The following is a 23,367-nucleotide window of genomic DNA, read 5'->3' on the forward strand; positions in this document are numbered from 1 at the left end:
CCTACCTTTCCAAATTTGTCACATTAATTTCCTTTGCAGCATATTTCTAAAGTTCAAGCCAAACTGGACTACTGCTGTTCTCCAATCTTTCTCCCTTTTCTGTGTGCCTTTGCATAGGCTCGGTCCCCATCCTCAGAACACCACCCCTTCTCGTTTGGCTTTGAATCCCTAACTTCTTTCAAGGCTCAGGTCAGGGCCCTTCTTGTCTGTGGTGCCTTTCCTGATTCCTCCTAGCGGTTTGTTTACATTTGTCAAACTACCTAGTGTTTACTTATCTGTGTACACAGAGTATCTTTCAGTAGCATGTAAGCTTGACAGCTTAGAATAGTTACATTTGTATTACCCCTTCCCACCTAGCTCAGTGCCCCTCAGGAAGTGCTTAGTAAATATTTGCCTCTTTGAACTATCTGCTTAATTCAATTATTTTAAGTTCCTGAAGAACTGAAATGAGAAATATAAAGGGAAAAATTGAATTTTGTTTTACAAATTATTAGACAGTAATCATATTATAGCTAACAAAATTCAAATGTCACTTGAGACATTGTCTAGTCTTAAGTGTGACTAGAGAAGAACGTCAAGAATTACTGTACTGAGAAAACTGCTTCTCAAAAAGGGATACTTGGGACACTGGTGAATGTTGAAATCTAACAGCTGCATCATAGGTAAGTTACGTAATGTGTTCTGCAACTGACAAGGCAGATCAAAGGCAATACAGACAAGCTTTAAAGTTAAGTATAGTTTAAGTAAAGAATTCTTATTTCTTAGTTCCTGACATACAAACAGGATGACTATATAATTTACCTCTGTATGTACAGATACGGAGATTGCTGCAGGAATATTTGATAGAATTTTGAAGAAATAGATAAAGGTATAATGAGTGTGTTATGAGGTGGCAAATGAGGACAGAAAGATTGTGTATTAGATAAGAGCTGACATTTCAATGGTGTTCTAGGGTTTACAAAGAATTTTACAACTATTTTGAGCCTCAAAATAACCCTATGAACTAGGCACTATCATTATTATTACCATTTTAAGTTGATGTTAATGCTTAGAGAGGCTGATGTGTTAAGTTTCATGTGAAGCCAAAGCCTGCCTAAATCTAGGTAGATTCTGTTCTGTCAGTGATCAAATGGATGACCTCATTTAATGTCTAGGAGGCCCAATGTTCTCATCTGCAAAATGAGGGGAGTGGATCAGATACTCTCAAAATCTTTTAGGTCTAAGACTTTATGAAGGCTATCATTGCCTAATTATGTCTAAATCCATATCTTCATTCAAAATTCAGTGAGCATTTGCCAAACTAAGCTTCAGAGAGTTGTCCTATATGCCAGAGGATATCTCTACATCCATTGCCCTAATGCTCTTAATTAAAGGTGAAATGATTTCCATTTTAGTTTGGGGAGTCCATTTGAGATTCTGTTAAAAATAACCCAAAAAAGTTCCTACCAAATAATCAACCAAAGTCAACATAGTATGAACAGAACAGTTGAGACAATTTTGTAAAAAATGGTTTTATCAGTCCATTTTTGTATAAAACACATGGGAAGAAACCTAGCCAATCAACACACAAATTGCTGCCACATGACAAGATACTTTGTCAAACTTGGAATCTAAAGAACATACAAATGCTTTTATCATGTCTACAGTCAATTGTCTATGCTTTTCCATTTAACTATTTTAAAAAATTCCACATATCCCCATTATTTCTTCTGTCCCAGTTACAGTACAATGACAGGGAGGAAGAGGGTTGGTTAAAACAACACTCTATGCAGTTTTCTGCTGTCCCTTCTTTCCAATCAGAGACTTGTGGATGTGAGGAATCACACCTAAATTGAAAGGAGAAAGAAGATTATTGGTAATACTTCTCTAGTATTTATAAATTTATTCTATAATTCAGTGATAAGTGGTTACCATCACAGAAACTATTAAACTGATAACTTCTTTTTCTATTCTGGAGCTGTCATTCTATACTTTTTTCATCTAAATATTTTATAAAAGTGAAAACATCTAAAAATTCCTTACCTTTATTCTTGGTTTACAAGAATGGCTATTTGAAAGAGGAGAAGTGAGAAATACAAGGAGAAATTGGCAATATACAAAAGACATCAATAAAAATTGACTTAAAAAAGCCCCACAATCACATAGGTTAATATTACTATGACATTTCTGAGGATTAGGGCTTTTAAAATTTTTGCTGTTGTTTAGACGTGTGATTTCATCTGTGCAGAGAACTCTCTTTACCAATGAGGATCAATAATTATTCTATGACACTGACAACTTAAATGACTTGTCCCAGGGTCAAGTGACAGTGTTTCAGAAGTGATACCTGAACCCAGGACTTCCGGACTCACACTGACTCTTGTGTTATATATTAGAGGTAATTTGATAAAAATCATTCTATAGCCACAAGGCAAGGTTAAAGAGAAATGTTTATGGAAGCAAAGTTACATTTATTTTGTATGAAAAATTATATGTACCAAGTATAAATCCAAAGAATCAGTTAAGGGAACACTGATAACCTTTGGGCAATTCTCCACACTGACAACAGTAAGCTGGTGTCTTTTCCTCTCCTTTGTACTGAAGGACAGACTGTATTTGTTATTCTAGAAGTTAGCTGTTGTTTAGGAACCTCAGTGAAACTAGATTTTGGGTGTCTTATTGTTCCAATATACATTCTCAAGTTTTCCCCAGTAAAGTTTCTGGCATTCTTATTTTTATTATTTTTTTACTTTTTGATATTCTTAACAGCTGCATCAAATATATTCTCTACAACGTTTAAGTCTCAAATAGTTTGTACATGTGGTGATGCTAGGTCTACAGTTTGGAGGATATTCTTGCCTCTAATCCATATGGAATACCACAATTCTGTAGATGGATGCAAACTCTATTTCTGTAAATGGTGCATTCAATGTGCCATGTGGTATGAATGTTAACATTAGTGGTTTGCTCCACTTTTCATCTTCTGTTAATGACCATCAAGGCACAGTAGAGCCTAAGAGAAGCCTGGGAATTTTGGAGTGGTCTATGTCCCACCTCAAAGTCATTAATCATTCATGCATTTATCACTGTCCTGATGTTACCATTAAATTTTCCTCTTTTTAGACCCCTAGTTACCATAATACTAGATAGGGAACTGAAGATACTTTTCAGCAAGCTGAACAGCTAACTCACTGTCTGCTGGCACAGGGATCTACTAGTGAGGTGTGACTGTGTGTGGTTTGTTCCAAAGTCCAAGAATTATGATGTACTTATTAAAGCACCTATTATATGCTAGATAAAGAGGATATAATCCCTGCTCACAAGCTTACATTTTAATGGGGAAGAGAAGTACTTACATATAAATATAAGGCATAAATATAAAGTGAAAAAGTACAATTATGTATAAAGTAGTTAAACAGAAAATAGTTTGGGAGACGGGACCTTAGCAATTGGGAGGAATTGGAAATGATTTTATGCAATAGATGGTGCTTAAAAATTGTCTGAAAGGAACAGACTATATAACGTGGAAGTAAAGAGGAAGTGAATTCTGAGTATGAGGCAAAGAGATGAGACACTGGGGTTAGTGGTGACGACAGGAGAGTAGTTGGATCTGTGTGAAAAATAGTGAGGACTGGAGAACAAGAGGCTGACAAGATAGGTGAGACCTAGTTGTGAAGGATTTTTAAAAGTTCAACAGAGGGATTTATATTTTATCCTAAAGCAACTGGAGTAGACAGCAGGGGATCTCATGGTCATATCTATATGTAAGGAAAATGACTTAAGTATGTAGTTAGAAGCCTGGCATACTGGACTGTGAGAAGCAGATAAAGGGCAGGGCTTCATAATGATAATAATAATTATTATGTAATAAGTCAGCAAGACGCATTAAGTTCAAATTCTGCTCCGGACAAACTGTTACATGAGCACAGGAAAAATCACTTAACCTCTGAATGCCTCAGGAACAAAGACTGTAAGTTATTCATCAGTATTGGTATTGAACTTCTCACACCAATGAAATTATTTCCAATATTAATAATAATAACAGTAGTAATAATGGGCTGTTTAGAGTTTCCAACCAGTCACTCGAATGCAACCAGATTAATGGCCAGTCATATACACATGTAAATATATTAATGTATGCATGCTCCAAAACTTCCTCTACTTAAAAAAAAAAAAAAGACATTACATACCACCACCAGCAATGGTAGCCTTGATAAGGGAATCCAACTCTTCATCACCACGGATTGCAAGCTGTAAGTGACGAGGAGTAATACGTTTTACTTTGAGATCCTTAGAGGCATTTCCTGCCAGTTCCAGCACCTACAAAAAGTATTCATGAAATAATTTAAGGAAAATTGAAGAAGATTCTCAACTATAACAATTCATACAACTCAACTCACACTAAGATTAGAAAAAAAACTCATGACAGTATTTGGGCATACAATACAAAATCATAAATATATTAAGGAAATAAATTTTGCTTTCTCTTACATTTGTATAGACTTTAGGCTTTTAAAAGTTCTTTCATGCATATTAGTTCATCTGATTCTTTCAAAAACCACAGGATAATAGATTTAGAGCCAGAAGGCTGAGGTCATTTAGTCAATTCTCTCATTTTACAGATGAAGAAACTGAGACCCAAAGAAGTCATCAAAGTAGAACCAGAATCTGAACCCAGGTCCTCTGGGCTCCTTCATCACCTTTTTCACTACACTAGCTTAGCTGTTTAAAAAACAAAAATAACAAAACAAAGAACATTTAAGTCTTTAGGTAATTAGTTTTAACAAAACTAAGAGCATATTCAAGGAAAATAAAAGAAAAAACCCTACTCCCCCTTTAATTCAACAACCTTAAAGATCAATGTTTCAAAATGAATGCCTATGTTCATCCCCCTATTCAGTTTATTTTTACTCAGTACAAATGCTCAAACTAAATTTTTCAGTCTTCATATTTAAATCATTGAGGCAAATTGAGGCAGCTAGGTAACACAGTGGATAAAATGCTGGGGCTGGAGTCAGGAAGACTCATCCTCCTGAGTTAAAAAATATGGCCTCAGATACTTTCTAGCTGTATGATCCTGGGCAAATCACTTAATCCTGCTTGCCTCAGTTTCCTCATCCATAAAATGAGCTGGAGAAGGAACTGGCAAACCACTCTGGTATCTTTGCCAAGAAAACCCCAAATGCGGTTGGATACAACTGAAAAACAGGCAAATAGGAGTAGTGGATAGAATACTGACTTTTAATCAGAAAGCTTTGGGTTCAAGTCCCACTCCTAATATTTCCTAGATGAGTGACTCAGGCAAGTCACAATCTCTCTGTATTTTAAGCAATTCTCTAACTTGTATCTACTTGTCTTATGGTAGCTGGGGTTGGTCCTGGAGATTAGAGTCCCCTATATTAAAGATTCTTTTATACAAATAATGTGCATTAAAAGTGATGTAAAAAAACATCACCTTTAATTAGAAGTCTCTGGCTATTTGCCCAATTGGTATGTAATAATTTTGGTTAACCTAATTAGGTTCTTTTGAGTTATATATCAATTATTTCTTTTTATTAAAGCTGCCAAAACCTTCAGTTCTAATATAAGACAATTATTTCTGTGATAAATGAATGTGTTTTGAATCTTCTGAAATTCTTATTTCAAGCTGACAATCAGATGTTCTCTTTGTTCCTTGCTCTACCTGCATTTTAAACAAATATCAGTTACCTTCATATAGAACTTCCTGAAGACATGTGGAATCCCTGATACTGTTACTATCATTCCAGATTAATAGCATCTTCAAGAAAACAAGGCTTTAGGTGAAAAACTGCTGGAAGCAGTGTTTTCCACAGGCAATATTATAAATGTATTATTTGCCAAGAGAAATTACATTCAAGTGAAGAGGCTTTTATGGTGGGATTTAATTATGTTTTCTTTAAAAAGCAAAAAACCAATAATACAATTGTGTGAGTTCCTTGGTTGCACTGCATTGACAGGAAACAGAGAAAGGGAAGGAGAGCCCCATCTGTGAAGGGGACTTGGACTAAAGAGAATACAGTAAGTGAATAAGAGATATTGCTTGGGTACAGTCTGGGTCGGTGCCTTAAAGACTGAATCATTTCTGTCTTTCCAAATGGGGAATTTGTGCACTAGCCTATCTCACTCTACCCACTTGACCAGATCAACTCCATTCCAAACAATCCTCTATTCACTTGAATCTCCGAATTTCTGGAGATAAGAGACTTACTCTGCACTAGCAAGGAGACAATAAGGTTGATTCTTTATCTGCATAATATTAAACAAGCACTACATCTGTCAGCAGAAATCTACTGAACTGAACTAAACATCTCTTTGAAGTTTAATAGCATTTTCCAGTGACTGAGTACCAGGACAGATAAAAATAAAATTAATTTTAAAAAATTATATATATATTCTTGTTAAAATGTATTTTTGGTGCTTACTTTGGTAGCACATAAACTAAACTTGGAACAATAGAGAAGATTAGCATGGCTCCTAGGCAAGGCTGACAACAAATTTTGTGAAGTGTTCCATACTTAAAAATGTATTTGTATGTGTGTGAGAGAACCTACAAGGAGTTTTAAGGTGTATTAAATCAGAGAATACAGATCATAATCTATAGCCCCACAAACTCCCTAATTTGCCCAATTCTGTTAATACCGTAATTCTCTCAGTGATGACAGCTTGAAAGTTTTAAAATCATTTTTGGTTCTTATCATTGCCTATGTCAAATATCTTTAAAAACTCCAGATGATTTTTCTGTTGGATTTACCCTTTTCTGCCCATTTCTTATTACTCTAACTCAACCCTAACCTAAAGCTAGAACTTTACAGTACATAGATCATCACAATAGCTCTCACAGTTCTCATGAGTTCTTCCAATATCTACAAATCTCATCTTAACATTCAAGGTCCCATTATGCTCATCCAACTAACATTCCACTACTATCTCCCAATATGTACTATCTGGTACTACTGTAGTGAACAGAGAGCTATCTTTGGAGTCAGGAAGACCTAGGAAGTCCTAGCTCGGATACATCCTGGCTGTGTGACTCTGGAAGTCACTTAATATTTCAGTATTCTAGGCAACCTCCTAAGACTCTAAGTTGCAGAGAAGGTGCCAACTTACATGAGTAAAAGTAGTTTATTCACCCACAACTCCCATAGACCACTGAAATCCCAAGTCCTGTGACTATTCCCTATTGAACTTTCCATTTCACTCATATACAGACTCATGTACATTCATCCAACTCCTCTAAAATGCCTTCTTTGTCTACCTAAATCTTTCTCATACTTCAAGGGGGTCTAATTCAAATCTCTTAATGTCCAAGGTCTGACTATGTCGGTCAAAATGCATTATCTTAGGATAATACAACAAAACCTAGGGACAGGTTCAAATCATCTACCCCCTCTGATACTACATAGATCGGTGACCTTGGGAAGGCACTTGCCCCCTTCCATCTTATCATACCCCCTCACTCAGTTTGCTCATCTGTAAAAGGAAGGGTGGACTAGGCAGGCCTTGATACCCTTCGAGCTCTGAATCTAAACTCCTACTTTAACTTTCTGGTATTCAATGATACACTGTCTGATAATGCAACAACAAAAGGAAACATCTCCCCCTTAAGGAATTGTAAGCTACTTGAGAGTAGGATTGAGGTCTTACCATAGATTTCTTTACTTACCCCTAAGAAGACAAAATATTGCTAGGCACACAGAGAAGCTAAACACTTTAAAACTGAATAAAATATTTGAAACAATGCATCCACATAACAGTTTTCTAAAGGATATATAACTATAACTATATATAACTATATATGTGAAGTTGATTTACTTTAATAATAATGGCTAATATTTATATAGTGCTTATTATGTCCCAAGTACTGTGCTAAGCACTTTACAATTATTATTTCATATGATCCTGATAACAACCCTGGGAAGTTGGTGCTATTATCTTCATTTTACAGATCAGGAAACTGAGGCAAACAGGTTAATTGACTTGCCCAGGGTCACACAGCTAGTAAGTGTCTGAGGCTAGATCTGAACACAGGTTTTGTCAATACTTGTCCATATTTTGAATACCTGGATCTAGAGTCAATCTTTAATAGCTGAAGAGTTGAGTATCCAATCTCTGCAAGTACAGCACCAACCACAAAGTGTCAAGGCTAGTATGAACTGTTTAAGGAAAAAAACTGTGTTCATAAATAAGGGTTTAAATAAAGTCACAAACATCTAAATTTATTAAGGGAGATAATGTAGTTTTTAGCAGCTTTCTTCTGACACATGTAGAAAAGATATATTTTTTCTGCCCTTTAGATGGAAATTGAAAGGGTAAGAAAGTTCCTATTTCTTTTCCAATCTATAAATAAACTGCGATAGGAAGAAGCAAAGATTAGTCAGATAAGGCAATGATACAAATCTCTTCATTGATAACTTGCATTTGAAAAAAAGTCTCTAAAAATAAAGATAATTTTATACAACCAACTTAAATTTCATACAACTTAAATCCATCCAATCTTAATATTTAAATAATCTTTTTTAAAAAAAGTTAATATATACATATATATATATATATAAAAATACTCCTGGTTCTAATTTTTCCACTTTGTATCCCACAGGGTTTTTATATATTTTGTTATTTATCATCATAAAATATCCACAGATTTGACATGCCAGTTTTGCTATCTCCAAGCTTTCAGGCATTTGGGTTGTTTCCAGTTTTTGATGATGATAAAAAGAGTAACTATAAATATATTTATAAGATAGGTCCTTCTTTCCTTTTCAATTATTTCCTTGGGCCACTATTTCTAATAGTGAGACTACTCGTTCAAAGGGTGTGAAATTTTACAGATCTTACTTCATATTATTAATTGCTTTTTGAAAAGACTGTGCTATTTTTTTAAACCTATTACTACAATGTAAGTATGCCTCTTTCCCCATAGCTATCTGAATTACAAGCTGTTATGTTTTCATTTGTGGGGAGGGGGGGCTGGGGGAAGAAAGATATGATTTCATTGGTATAGGGACCTTCAAGTGAGTTAAGCTCCCTCTACCAATGAACACTCGCTCTTCAACTTAGTCAACGAGAGCTGCAGGGGCATTTTCCTAGTGTCACACACTCAGTATGTATCCAAGGCAGGTCTTAAGTCAGGTCCTCCTAACTCTTGAGGCTGGCACTCTAATCATTACATGAAACTGACTGAGAAATTTACATATCCTTCCTTGGGGAGACAATTTACTGGAATGACAAACATTTTTCAAAATGTTTACTTATTATTTGCTTTTATGAACTTCCCATTCACAGCTTTTGATCATTAGAGACTAATTATTAGGATGACAGTTATAACAGTTCACTTTAAATTGTAGAAATCATGCTTAGATCATACCTATCAGAAATGTTTCTCCCATTCTGTTTTTAGACATTATTTTTGCTTTAAAATTATTCAGTTACTTTTGTTTGTTTCCACATAATAAAACTTATCCTTACTTTTTTCACTGAGCTTCAGCAGTCAAAAATCGAAGTTAAAATGTTTAATATGATCATACATGTAGAGTCTACATCAGATTAAATGCCATCTTGAGGAGGAAGGAATGGACAGAGGGGGGAATATTTAGAACTCAAAATCTTATAAAAGTTAATTTTGCAAACTAAAAATAAATAAAAAGAAAAAATCTACTACACACATATAATAATTGTGCTTGGAATTTGTGATAGTAACTAATAATTTCTTTTCTATGATTATATGAGGCAAGCGGCCCAATAGCAGTACTTTTACATGGACAAGGATGGACTTGCCCATTCGCTGGTTTCAAGTCTTTTCTCCAATGCTTATGGCAAGCACAAAAAGTTTTGTGTCTGTCCTCCCCAGCAAGATATACTCCCCTGTATGCTTCTGTCCACTGTGTACTAGTGCTTCTCTCCCTCCCTTTGCCACTGGCCTACTGCAAAAGCTTGGACCCAGAAGGTTAATGCAGGGCAGAGATGGGGAAATCTCTGTCTCTCAGTTTTGAGCTGACAATTTACATTTGAAAAATTCGTAAGCAATTTCAAAAAGCAAAACACAAATATACAACTAAAATGATTCATTTCCCTAATTTAATTAGGTTTATTATATATTATATATATCATATATTAAGATGTTCTATGCATATGAATTTACTTCTGGGGTCCCTCTAATTCCTACCATGTTGCATAGATAATGAACCCAAGTCTTCAGTGACGGACCTGAGTTCCGTGCTAGGTATGTGTGAACTTCTCTTGAACCATTTTCTCTTCTATCAAATAGGTATAAAACTCTGTAATATTTGAACCTCACAGGGTTGTTGTGAGGAAGGTGCTTTAAAAGTACAAAAAGCTTAAAGGAAAGGCAATTTTAATGTAGCTTCAACAGCTGTATGAGTTATATTTCTATACTGTTCCATGGTTCTATTATTCTAACTGGTGCTGTAGTAGATCCATAAATTAACAGGGGGAGTGTAATGTCATGTTTACCATTTAATATTCTTAACCACAAAAGAAATCACTCTGCACTTATTTAGGCCTTTCTTTGTATCTTCCATTAAAGTTTTATAGTTCACTTCGTGTATTATGTATTTATTATTGGGTTAATATTAAAATATGTAATATTTTAAAGTCACTTTTACAAATGGCATCTTTTCTTAAAACCTCTTCTGTAAATGTGAATATAAATATGCATTTTTGTGGGCTCATTTTATGCGACTTCCTGATTTGTTTATCACACACTTAGCACAGTGCCTGGCACACAGAGGTGCTTAATAAATGTCTGCTGAGTGAATTTTAATGGTGGTGACTTTTTGGATTTTCTATGCACATATACACATCTGCCTAAATAAGTTTCAGTAATACAGTTATTATTTATACAGCACTTAAGAGACTGTCAAGCACTTTACCTCATTTAAATCTCACAATGTTGTGAGGTAGATACTATAGGTATAGCTTTTTTACAAAAGAAGAAACTAAGAGTCAGTAGGATTAAATGATTCCTTCATCCGTTGTTATAGAGTTGGCAAGCGTTAGATACATTGGAATTCAAGTTCTTCCTGGTTCCAAGTCCAGCCCTTACATACTATGCTAAAGAGCTTTTCAAAATAAACAAAAATTATCCGCAACTTTCTAATATAGTTGCAGAATATATTATAGGGAAAAGAAGTTCACCAAAATAAATTCCTGAAGTAAAAAGTATAATGAATACTCTTTAAAGATATCTGCACCTAAGCCATGAAAAATATTTATAATCTAACAATAAGGCTACACTTAAAGAGAAATTACTAAAAGGGATTAATAAGTTAAATCATGTTATACACACATACACACATATCCTTACACTGATTAGATTGATCTGTAATCTTTAAAATAATCTAGGGAGGAATCTTGGAATATCTTAAAATGTGGTTTGTGGTGCCCTATTTATGAAACTTTTAAGGTTATACAAATATAGTTGTCTCAAATGTTATACAACAAGCTCTCATTTCTCTAGAATCCAACCACCAAAAATCCTAAATAACCAGACTCGGAAACAGTGCTAGGAAGTATATGGGTTTTTTGACAGCTATTTCAGCAACCCAAGTAAGCACTCCCTTCTGTTTGATCACTTTAGAGCGCATAGGAGTTGTGTTCCAGCAGACTGAAAGTACCTAAAATTTGACTTGTGGAATAATTAAACCTGCTTTTCTTCAAGTATCAGCTTGAGATAAAATATAATTCCTCAAATTTAATTTCAGAACAATTTTAATACTGTTTCCCCCATCACAAATACACAATACCACCATTAAATCATGAACAAAATAGGTATTTTAGCACCATGCCTGGCACCTAGTAAGTGCTATATAAAGGTTAGCAGTCTTTGTTATCATTAGCTATAACCTGGAACCCCATGACATTCTATATTGGAAAATGAATTGATCTTTTAAACAAAACCTGTGCATTGAGAGCCTTTCTAGTAGGGTGATACCTGTTAGTGCTCTGCCCAAAGGAATGTAAATTTTGATCACAGAAACCTCACAATATATCTTGGGGTTTATGGGATAGAATTTTTTCTTAAAAACTATGCCTTAAACCCAAATCACTTTGGCTAGCATCAACTGGCCAAGAATAGGTCCCAAGGCAAGCCTCACTTGGTTATTCTTTGGGCCCTTACCGGCTCAGAGTGAATGTAAAGAGCAATTGTTTCTGTTTTGACTAGAAACCCTGAGGGTCTTCCCCTCCCAGACTGATTTTTTTTTTTACACTAGGTAAAAGAGGTCTTTCTCTGCCTCATTTCTTACCTAGCCTTAATCACTGAGTGGGTGAAGCCTAGGTAAAACTGAGACCTGGGAAAGACCTTGGCTTAAAACACCAAGGTCTCCCATTGCATCCAGGGTCATCTTCAATTATCTTGAATTATATCTGGTCACGGGACCCAGATGGTTTCAGAGGAGAAAGTGAGGCTGGTGACTTTGCATAGCCATCCCTCACTTAAATCCAATTCTCTTGCACGTCATGGCATCACCTCCCTGATGTCATGGTCCTCTCTGAGAGAATAAAGGACAAACAACAACAGTAGATCTAGCAAGAGAGGGATGTGTGTGCATGTGGGTATATGTGGGAAATGGGGCAGTGGGTAGCAGTCTGCTGACTGGGGAATGGAAAAATCAACCTGTACATATGCTTCATTTGGCAGACATGCTCTGGGCTACCAACAGCTAATTAATAACATTTTTGGAGACTATGGATGGTACTAGAAATGAGGGCATAGTACCTAAAAAAAATGTTTATTAACTGACTAGTAATATTTAAGAAAACTGTCACAAACCTCAGCAGTAAGATACTCCAGAATTGCAGCACTATATACTGCAGCGGTAGCACCCACTCGTCCGTGACTTGTGGTGCGAGTCTTCAAGTGTCTATGGATACGCCCCACTGGGAACTGAAATAGAAACAATCTCAATTATGAAGCACTTAAAAAAGTTAGGTTGTTGAATATTTTATTTAGAATAAATTATGAGAACAATAATTGGAAAAAATATAAAAAGAGAAAACTTAGTTCAGCTATAAGAAGCTAACATGACAGAAAAAAAGACAAATGCCGGAGAGGATGTGAAAAAACAGGGACACTAATGTATTGCTGGTAGAACTATAAGCAGGTCCAAGCACTATGGAGAACAATTTGAACTATGCTCAATCGGCTATAAAACTGTATATATGCCTTTTGAACCACTAAAACCAATACTAGGTCTGTACCCCAATGAGATCAAAGAAAAAAAACACCTCACATATAAAAACATATTTACAGCAGCTCTTTTTGTGGTGGCAAAGAATTGGAAACCAAAGGGATGCTTATCAATTGGCTAAGGACTGAACAAGTTGTGGAATTTGATTGTGATGGAATACTATCATGTTATGAGAAATAATGAAGAGCATGGTTTCAGAAAAACCTGAAAGATTTTTTTTAACTGATGCAAAGTGAAGTGAGCGGAACTTGATGAACATGGTACAAAGTAACAACAATATTATATAACTAAAGACTTGGTCACTCTGATTCACAGTAGTTTCAAAGGACTCATGATAAAAAAATGCTATTATTAGCCTTTAAGGAGACAAGTCATAAATGTTTACAAAACAAATTATTTAATGTTTAACACTCTACCCCCATTTCATGTAAAAACAATTTTTAACATTCATTTAAAAAAATTTTGAGTTCCAAATTATCTCCTTTCCTCCCTCACACATCCCCCCATCACTGAGAAGCCAAGCAATTTGATACAGGTTACACGTGTAGTCATGTAAAACAAATTTCTATGTTAGTCATGTTGTAAACAGAGACCAGAAACATTGCCTGAATGAATCCCATTCTTACCTGTAATTATTTATTTACAGGGTCCCTTCTACATGTTGAAAACAGAGACCAGAAAAAGGAAAAAAGAAAAAGAAATTAAAGAGATTTTCATCCAGAGTCTATCAGTTCTTTCTTTGGAGGTAGATAGCATTTTTCATTCTAAGTCCTTCAGAATTGTCTTGAATCACTATTTTACTCAGAATAGCTAAGTCTGTAATCACAGTCAATCATCGTGCAATACTGATGTTACTGTGTACAATGTTCTCCTGGTTCTGGTCACTTTGTATCAGTTCATGTAAATCTTTCCAGGTTTTTGAGAACATTCTGCTCATCATTTCTTATAGCACAGTAGTATTCCATCTCATAATGATAACTCTTGACTGTAGACCAACCCATATTTTTTCATTCTATTTTTCTTGCCCTCTCTCCTCCCCCACCCCAATATGGCTGACATGGAAATGTTTTACATGACTTCATATGTATAACTAGTATTGTATTTCTTACATTCCTAAAGGGAGGGGCAGGTGGGAGAGAGGGAATTTTGGAACTGAAAATAAAAAACAAAACAAAACCAACAAAACATTCTAACTCTATTGAGCTACATGGTTAAGGTCAGTTTTAGAAGACAGTTAAAATATGAATAAGAGCCAGTCTGGAAAGTTATGCAGGGCATTTATAGTTAAAAGATACTTTAAAATAAGATTCCCATGCTCTATAACTTGTCAATTCCCATCTGTCAACTGGTCCCATTTCTTTTTAAATCTTCCTTTCCTAAGTCACTAGTAAGTCTTTTTTTGAAAAACAAACCAAATAAACAAAAAACACTTTCAGAATTAAGGTAAAAGAAGACTGGTGCACAGGCCAAGAACCAGAATATTGCAGAGCCCTTGCAATGCTTAGTGACAGAGAACACAAGGTCTAGAGCAGGGGTAGGGAACCTGTACTCTTGAGAAGTCATATGTGACCTCCTAGGTCCTCAAGTGTAAACTTTTGACTGAATCCAAACTTCACAACACAAATCCTTTTATTAAAGGGTATAGAATATAGTGAAGGGTAGTTACTTTCCTTTCTCAAGTCATTTCTTTATTAATCAATCAACAAGCATTTATTATGTGCCAGGCACTGTTAAATATTGAAGATACAAGGAAAAAGTAAAAAAAAAAAAAAATCTCTGCCTATAAGGAGTTAACAATATGACAGGCTAGAACTCATTTAAAATAAAGTTCTCACAGTGCAGAATGGGTCCAAGATTCATTCATTGCCTGAATGAATCCCATTCCTGCCTGTAATTATTTATTTACAGGGTCCCTTCTACATCTTGAAGGCTAATTTCCCTACCAATTCTTCACATCACTATTTCTTTCTAATTTCTTTTAGATCTTTTTTCCTTCAAGGAAAAAAGGAAGTATGATATAGTGCAAAGAGCACTGGACTTGGAGTCAAAAAAGACCTGGGTTTCAGTCCTGCATCAGATACTAGGTGCATAATAGCAAGCTAAGCACCTAAACTGGCTAAACCTCAATAATCTGTAAAATGGGTAAGTAATATGTATAACTATCTACTACATAAGGTTACTGCAAGAAAAAAATCACTGTAAAATTTGAAATGCTATTTAAATGTGAATTTATTAAAGTATCTCCTCTTCTGGAATAAGAAGAGAGAGAAAAAAAGCAAAATATAAGGGAATGGCTGAAGAAATTGTAGTATAGGAATGTAGTAAAATATTATTGAGCCCTAAGAAATGGCAGATGAGAAGAGATGACTGTAGAGAAAATCCTCGGTAGTACTGACAGAAAGTAAAGTGAGTAGAATAAGGAGAATATTTTATGCAAGAACACCATAAAGAAAACCAATTTTGAAAGATTTATAAACTCCAATCTGTGCTATGGTCAACATATCTCACAGGCCCCTTAGTAAAACATGTTATCTACCTCCTGACAGAAAAGGACTCAAGGTTCAGAAAGAGACATATATTCTTGGAGACAGCCCCTATATAGAGTTATTTTGCATGATTGTGATTATTTCTCACAAGGTTATTTACTTATTTTTCTTTCTCTTGTTGCTTAATGAGAAGAGAAAGCCTTAAAGAAACTCATTTTTAGGAGGCAGGAGAAATTCAGGGAAGGATACTAGGAGGGTAGGTCAGAGAATGAAGAGTGAACCAGAGTAGCTAATGAAACCCAGGGAAGAGATGTTCAAGAAACTGGGTGTATTCAGTAGTGCCAAGTGCTGTTTGAAAGTCAAGACAGGGAAGTCATTAGAACTTTTGAAAGTAATGTTTCATCTAGGTGGTTAAAAATAGTAGCCTCAGTAGGGCATTATGGGTCATGAGGAAATTATATCTGCTTATTGAGTAAGTCTGACTGAAAATGAAGGAGATAATACTAAAGCTAAAAAGGTGAATATACCCAAATTGAAGGTTCTTTCAAAGCTAGGAGATCATTTATGCAAAGAATCCAGTAGAGAGGAAGATGTTGAAGATGCTATAGAAAGCAGAGATACTTGTTTCTTGCTGCTTTTGTAAAAAATTTGAACTTACACATAAACTCTGTCACACACACACACACACACACACACACACACACACACACACTCTCTCTCTCTCTCTCTCTTCCAGAAGAGATTCTAGCTGAAACCATGAATCTCCATTTCATAACACTTGAGATTTTTTAAAGTATGTAATAAATTACACATATTACTTTTAAAACTGTCCTGCTCGTCTTTGGCTCCATCTGAGCTCTGCTTTGTTTATGTATATGTTCTCATCATCTTTTCATGTAATATTATTATGTATTTATGTATACATATTGCACATGTATACATAAATACATATTTGTATGTTATATGTATTTATGTATACAAAAATTCTATGAGTGAGATAAGTACTATTATTATTCCCATCTAGAGATGAAGAAACTAAGGTTCACTAACTTCCCAGGGTCACAATGCTACTTATTGCCTGAGGTATATCTCCCCACATCTATTATCTTCAACCATGACTTTCCAAAAGTCTGCTGGGCACTTATTAGAGATGCATCTTAATTAAGCTTCATAGCTATACCATTCATGAATATAAAAAAAATTGGTCCAAAATAATTTTGCACACATTACCTGTAGTCCAGCTCTTTGTGAGCGAGACACTGCCTTCGCCTTGGCTTTCCCACTGTCTTTTCCAGCTTTGCCTCCAGCCTAAAAATGAAAGGGAAAGATTAGCTGGAAAGAATGGCTTCTGAAAACTTAAGGCAGAAAACTCTTATACATAGTTTTACTCTACACTATCAAAACAGTGTCCTGTTACCCCTCACCTCCAACACCTCATCTCTTTTACAGTGGTATATTAGATAATATGAAATTACGACTACCTTGCATTAAGGTTAAAGTTATAAAGTATTTCCCTCATTTCCTTGCAAAGGTGGGGATGGAACACTCCACAGACTCATTTGATATGTTGATTACTTTTGCTGACCTGTTATTAACTTGCCCATTCTTTTATTTATTCTTTGTTACAATGATTATTTTAGTGGGTGGGGAGAAACATACATTAGGAAATGAAGGTAATAAAACAAAAGGTATCAATAAAATTTAAAATCTGACAAAAATAAGGTTAAATCTTAAAACTGTTTCAAAATATTGGTCTGTTCCTTCCGTGAATGTTTTACTAAGCCTATGGATTTACATAGAAAAACTGTTTGAAAGTAGAACCAAATAAAAAAATCTTAAAACAAAAACCAAAATAAACAATATTACTAAACATTCTAAGAATGTGTTCCTTGGGAAAAACATTGCTAGTTCTACTAAAGATGTTACCTTAGATAACTATCAAAATAGAATCAAAATCAGAAAAGGTGCAATATATTACAGTAACTAGTTATACTTCATATTTAAGAACTTCAAATACTAAGAAAAAACTGAAACCACTTTATGATACTTTCCTTCAAAGACAACTTTTTAAAAAAAGTTAGTTTTAAACAATAAACTTAAACATATATGCAATTATATTTTCAAAAATGAACAACACACAAATATAAAGCTTACCAGTTATTCCCTATGTTCCTTCTATTGTTTTCTTTGTACTTATACATGAATTTTTTTACTTCATATAAGTTACTCAATATCTGTGTATCAAATTATAAGGGAAATTTGTCAAAAGTATCTGGCTTATTCTGATTGCCTCCACTAATATAATGTTTATAGTCTTAACATAAGAAATATCCACTTGGGAGCTGAAGGTTGAGGTTGTGATCAGATGCAATTAAAAACCCAAATATTAATTTATATTTTCTTACCAAAATCGAAAAATCTTGTCTGGCTTTCAGGCAGATTTAAGCTTCTATGACAGCTTCTTCCCTGTCTTCATAGCCCAGCTGCAACCCCTCCCCCTATCCTGTGCCATCATTTAATTAAAATTTCAACTAGGGTACTATTGAACATTGAAGTGATACAGTATATGAAAAGGAAGTTGCAACATATCTTGCAATATATACATATTATCCTCAAAGTCTTAATAAGGTTTTATGCTTTAATAGCTTAAAGCCCTACTAAGACTTTTAGAACCCCCTGCAAAACTGAGGTCACCTCATGAACTATATATACTATCATGGACCCAATATGCTATCATCCTTTCCTTACATAATACAAAATCATTATTTTATTGTAGCTGAAAAAAAAATCTGTTTTTATCTTTCCTTATAAATGTAATTTTACTATTCTAATCAAAAGGAGTCACTTTATTGTCTTGATAATAAAATTATTTGAATGTTTAGAACAAAGTAAATGAGCAGCTTAAACTGTATCAACTTTAAACTGTCAAAGCAGAGGAATTTAAGACAGATCATGAAAAGAACTTGCATTTATACTTATTAACTCATGGTACTGATCTTGAAATTCTCTTCTCGATTTGTACCATAAAATGCTCATTTAACAAAATATAAATTTTATTTATATAGCAGTGTACCTGGATAACTGTGCTTACCTGTTTTCAGATTCTACAACTGTTGTTGCCACCTATTTTGTTGTGTTTGCAACAAGATGGCAAGATTTCAATAAGTTTCTAAAAAGTCCATTAATTTTTTTTTTGGTTTCAGGAAATATGGAGGCAAGTTTGTTCATAAAGTTTTTATACTGACTTATTTCACAAGTGAGTAATCAGTTCTGGAGAGCCAGAGATCTAGTAAAATTTTCACATACTGATTTTTATTTCACTACCCAAAACATAAAGGGACCCTTCACTACTAAATTTGCTTGAAGTTAACTTTTTATTTAAAATGGTTATCATCATATCATTACATAAACTTTTTAAAGTTAAAAGTTGCACAAAAGTTATATAAAATTATATCATTTATAAAACTTTTATTTCAAAAAAGTTATAAAAATCTCAGTATAATCTCATTTTGTTTGCTGTTTTTATATAGGTTGATTACTATGGCTGCAAAAATAGTACTGGGAACTTTTTATCTTAAGAACGAAATCATCATTTATTTTAGCTTGTCATGAATGGGGGAAATGTACTCAGTACATTTTTATGTACACACAACTCATTTTAGTTGAAATTTATATCACTCAAGGGCTAATTTTAAGTAAAGCTAAGTAAAATATTAATACCAATCTAAAAAATTTGGAAAAACTAATAAGAGGTTTTATATTATCAAGAACATATAAAATTACGACTTTAGCAATTAGTTCAGAATATCAATTCTGCAATTACAGTGGTTCTTTCCATTCCAACACTGACATAGAAAGATTTTTTTTCACAAAAGTTCATATGTTAAACTGAACAGAACAGGATCTTCTAAGTATGAAAACAGGATCCAAGATGTTTTAATTTGCTATAATCATGTCCCAAAGAAAGCACAGGTAATAAACTGATATAAGTATTAGTTTCAGACCCCCAAATGGCAGTTTGGAACAAAATGCCTTAAATCAAGAATGACAACTCAATATAATCCTCATTATTTGGCAATACTAATGCATTTGATATTGATAAACTATTATACCCCCCATCTCTAGAGATTAGCTAAAAAGATCTTAATGCAGTGAAACAGATAATCATTCAAACTACTAGCTTGAGTAAGTCTGATTAAATATAAATTGGGCCTTGGTTTCTACCAATGAAAGTTACTCGAAAACTTAAGTAAAGTGCTATGTCAATATAAAGTATAAATATTTAACATGAGGGGAGTTGGATTAAAAGTACTTTCTGGGTCTAAAAGTATATGATTATTATCAATACTCTCCCCCCATCAATTCTGTCCAATTTTGTATAGTGAGGATTGTCCTTATTATATTCCAAAATTCTCACATAAGTCTGTCATCTAACATCACAAAGAATAAATGATCCTTTAAATATATTAGATAGGTTTTCTTCTTGAAATGGAAACTCTTTGCTTTATATTGAATCCTCCCTTATGTTCTCCTGTGTACATAGCAATTTTTCCTTTTATTTTGTATTTGTTTAAAATAAATTCAAATATAATTTTAAAAATTCTTCAGTACTTAAAATTCTGATTGAAGCTCTTTTTCCAATCCAGAAGCAAACTGGAAAAAGAACTAAGTTATAAGATATCAAAATATAACTAGCAAGAACATTACTACAATCTGGGGTGGGGATGATGCTATGATTTCATCTGGACAGGGAGCTCCTGATGTGGAATCTCGCCTACCAAGGCAGATCTGTATTGTTCTGCAACTTGTAACTGAGAAGTAAAGGGACTTGCTCAAGGTCTCACACTCTGTTAGTAGCTTTAGTGTATTTTAGACTCATTATTCTTGCTGCTTTTAAAACTTATTCCCAACAATAATGAATACATAACCCTAAAATGTCATAACTACTTTACCCTCGAGTCTTTCTGTCTAGCTTCTTAATAGACGTTAAACGACAACTTTAAAACTACATAATGCTCGCCAAGATAGGGGTTCTGAACTCAAGAGATAGGTAATTTTTGTATAGTGATGGAGAAAAATAACTTGGCTTTGAAAGAAAGTCATGACTACTAGTCTTGGGGAGAGGGAAGAGAAGAGAACATTTTCTTCGACAAAGGATTCTTGAAAAATTAAGTGATCAAAACACAAAAGTGTGAGGCCTCATTTCTGAAACAGTATACTTTTTGAGTTCTTTTGATGATCCCTCCAAAACAATTTAGATATTTTTTTTCGTGGTCAAGATTCACTTCTCCCATTCTTAAAACTTCACATATGATTTTCCATACATGCCCTCCCAGCTCCTTAATAGCTTCCTCCACGTTGGCAACACAAAACTTCTAACGACACTGAATAAACTCCAACCATACTGGGCCAGTGTGTATACAATCATCTTTCTGACGACAGCCCTAATGTGGTTTTTTGTTCATTTAGCTTGAGGAGTCTGCATTTCAAAGATGTTATTTGCCAGCCCGAAAACAAACACTCAATTTCGGGCAAATAGAAAAGAAATGCATTTATGTACTCTCCTTGTCCAAACTTCCAAGTTTCCTTAAAAAAAAAAAAATACCCAACAACCAACCACTAGAAATCTCGACCATAATCAAGCATCCTGCCTTTCCTCACTCTTCATCAAAAACAGAACTATTCTGATCACGGATATAAACAGAGAGGCTGTATCTGGTTGCAAAAAGCCTGCATGTCGCTTACGTGAGTTTATCATGACGACAAGGTACGCGTGAATTACAAGAAGTCTGCGCCTTTTTCAAATGCTTGGCAGGGGACCTCTGGGACGAGGGAAACAAAGTGCATCCGTCCCCAGTACTTGGGGCTGACTCAAGACAACTCGTTATTTAACAGCCGAGTCACATCCCTCCCGCACTCCAGCTCTCCCCGGCCGCTGCTCCTGGAGCCCCCTCCCCCCGGGAGGCGTGGTCTGGTCCAAGTTGGGAGTCCGGCCCGGCTGGGGCGCTGGAGCTCAGCGCGCAGCCCTAGAGGCGGGCAGGACTCTGAGCAAACTCCAGGCTCAACAGGTAACGCGCGCGTCCCCTGGCCCCCGGGTGCGGCGAGCGCCGAGGACAAACCCTCCGCTGCCCCCGGCCGCCCTCTAGGGGCTCCCTCCGCAACCCGCACGACCCGTCCCGGCTGCCGCTGGCACCTGCTTGCCGGCGCGCCCGGGCCCTCCGCCGGGGGAGGAGAAGCGCCAACTCGCTCTCGCCCCGCCCCGATCGGCTTCGCTCCCCGCCTACGGCCCGGCTCGGCCCAGCCCGGCCCTCACCATGGTCTTGGCGCTGCTCCTGACACTGCGTAGTTGTCGCTCCCTCCGCTAGGACGCGGCGCCCGATCTGCTTCACCCCAGCCCGAGCGCTCGGCACCAACCCTGACAGCAGTCTCGATCCGCCGCCGCCACCGCCACTATCCCTAGCTCCAGCCGCTGGAACTACCGCCGCCACCACCGGAGCCCCAGACAATAAGCCGCCTCCCCCCGCGCGCTCACCCCTGCCAATACCCGCGCGCCTTGCTGGTTTGAACCCTCACGGCTACCCAATCGCGTGTCCCCTTCTAACACGGCTCCGCCTTGCTTAGCCTCCTAGCTAACGGCTGTTTGTTTTTGCACACGGCGCATGAGGGCGGGGCCTACCGGCCCAACACCCAACAGATTTGTGCGCGGGACGGGGGCGGTCCGAATAGGAGCCACTTTCCACCTGCCTCTGAGCTCCAGAGCGGAACGGACAAGAGTACGGGCCAATGGATGTTAGCGCTGGTGGGAGGGTCGCCAATGAAGAGAGCGCCCGCGAGCAAGGGGGCGGGCTGTCCAGACGGACTGAGATTCTGTCCAATGGGTAAGGATAGTTGAGGCGGTTGTGGGTTTCCCGCTCATTCTCGGGGTCTTTCCCCCCCCACCCCTTTACTCCTTGATTTGTTTTAGAGGGAAATGGCGGTCGAGATCTACTTTCCATTCAGGCCTCCCTCCTCTCTTCTCAGGCCCGCACTAGGAAAGTCGTGCGAATCCAGGGACTGGCCTGTCGGGCCTCGCCGCCCTCTCCCTCTCGCCTCTCTTGCCCCTTTCTCCTTCCTCCTCGCTCGCTCCTCTTCCCGGCTTCTTCCATCTTCCCAGGCTTCCTCTCCCCGCTGGTGCTTCTTAGTCTCCTTCCCCTCCCTCCTCCCAAGTCGTTGTTGCCCCTTGCCCCCAGGTGCGCGCTCCGGCCTGGCTCTAAAGGGAAGCGCCCCGCCTTAGGCTCACGGCACGGGTCGGGGCACTCTTAGTACTTTCTGTGTTCACAGTTAACTCGGCCTTTTGACCCCTCCTCCCCAAACTTCCGGGTCTGAGGTGCTGGACGAGCCCGGCCGAGGCCTCCCGGCGCTCTGTCCCGGACCTGTCAGCCGCCCTCCGGGCTCCTCAGTCCGACTCCCGCTGCTGGCCCTCCCTTTCCTCTGTTCTCACCTGTTGCCGGTCCCCGAGCTTTTATTCCTCGCCGACGCTGTGTCAGGCCCTGGGGAAGGAGGGCTCTAGGAGGTTTACATTCTAGCGAAGGGGACCGGGGCACGAGCATCTCTTCTGTCGGCGCTGTGAGAGGGATCGGTGGGGCGGGCAGGGCCCAGCCGCGGGGAGGCGGTGGGGTTGGAGCCGGGCTCGG

The 23,367-nt window shown here is 36.9% G+C and overlaps 1 protein-coding gene and 1 non-coding gene across 2 annotated transcripts; one reads left to right on the forward strand and one right to left on the reverse strand.

Annotated features, from left to right (window-relative positions):
• Positions 1-1,495: 1,495 nt before the first annotated feature.
• H2AZ2 (H2A.Z variant histone 2) lies at positions 1,496-22,293 on the reverse strand. Its single transcript, XM_072633781.1, has 5 exons — positions 22,008-22,293; positions 16,925-17,002; positions 12,791-12,904; positions 4,170-4,299; positions 1,496-1,826 (listed from the first exon to the last, which is right to left on the reverse strand). Exons 1-5 carry the CDS (start codon positions 22,008-22,010, stop codon positions 1,765-1,767), a joined length of 387 nt encoding a protein of 128 aa, XP_072489882.1. The 5' UTR covers positions 22,011-22,293; the 3' UTR covers positions 1,496-1,764.
• LOC140521769 (U6 spliceosomal RNA) lies at positions 6,415-6,519 on the forward strand. The gene has a single exon (XR_011973069.1). It is a non-coding gene; the product is annotated as a U6 spliceosomal RNA (small nuclear RNA).
• Positions 22,294-23,367: the final 1,074 nt, after the last annotated feature.

This window comes from Notamacropus eugenii, chromosome 1 (assembly GCF_028372415.1).
Source record: "Notamacropus eugenii isolate mMacEug1 chromosome 1, mMacEug1.pri_v2, whole genome shotgun sequence".
NCBI lineage: Eukaryota > Metazoa > Chordata > Mammalia > Diprotodontia > Macropodidae > Notamacropus > Notamacropus eugenii.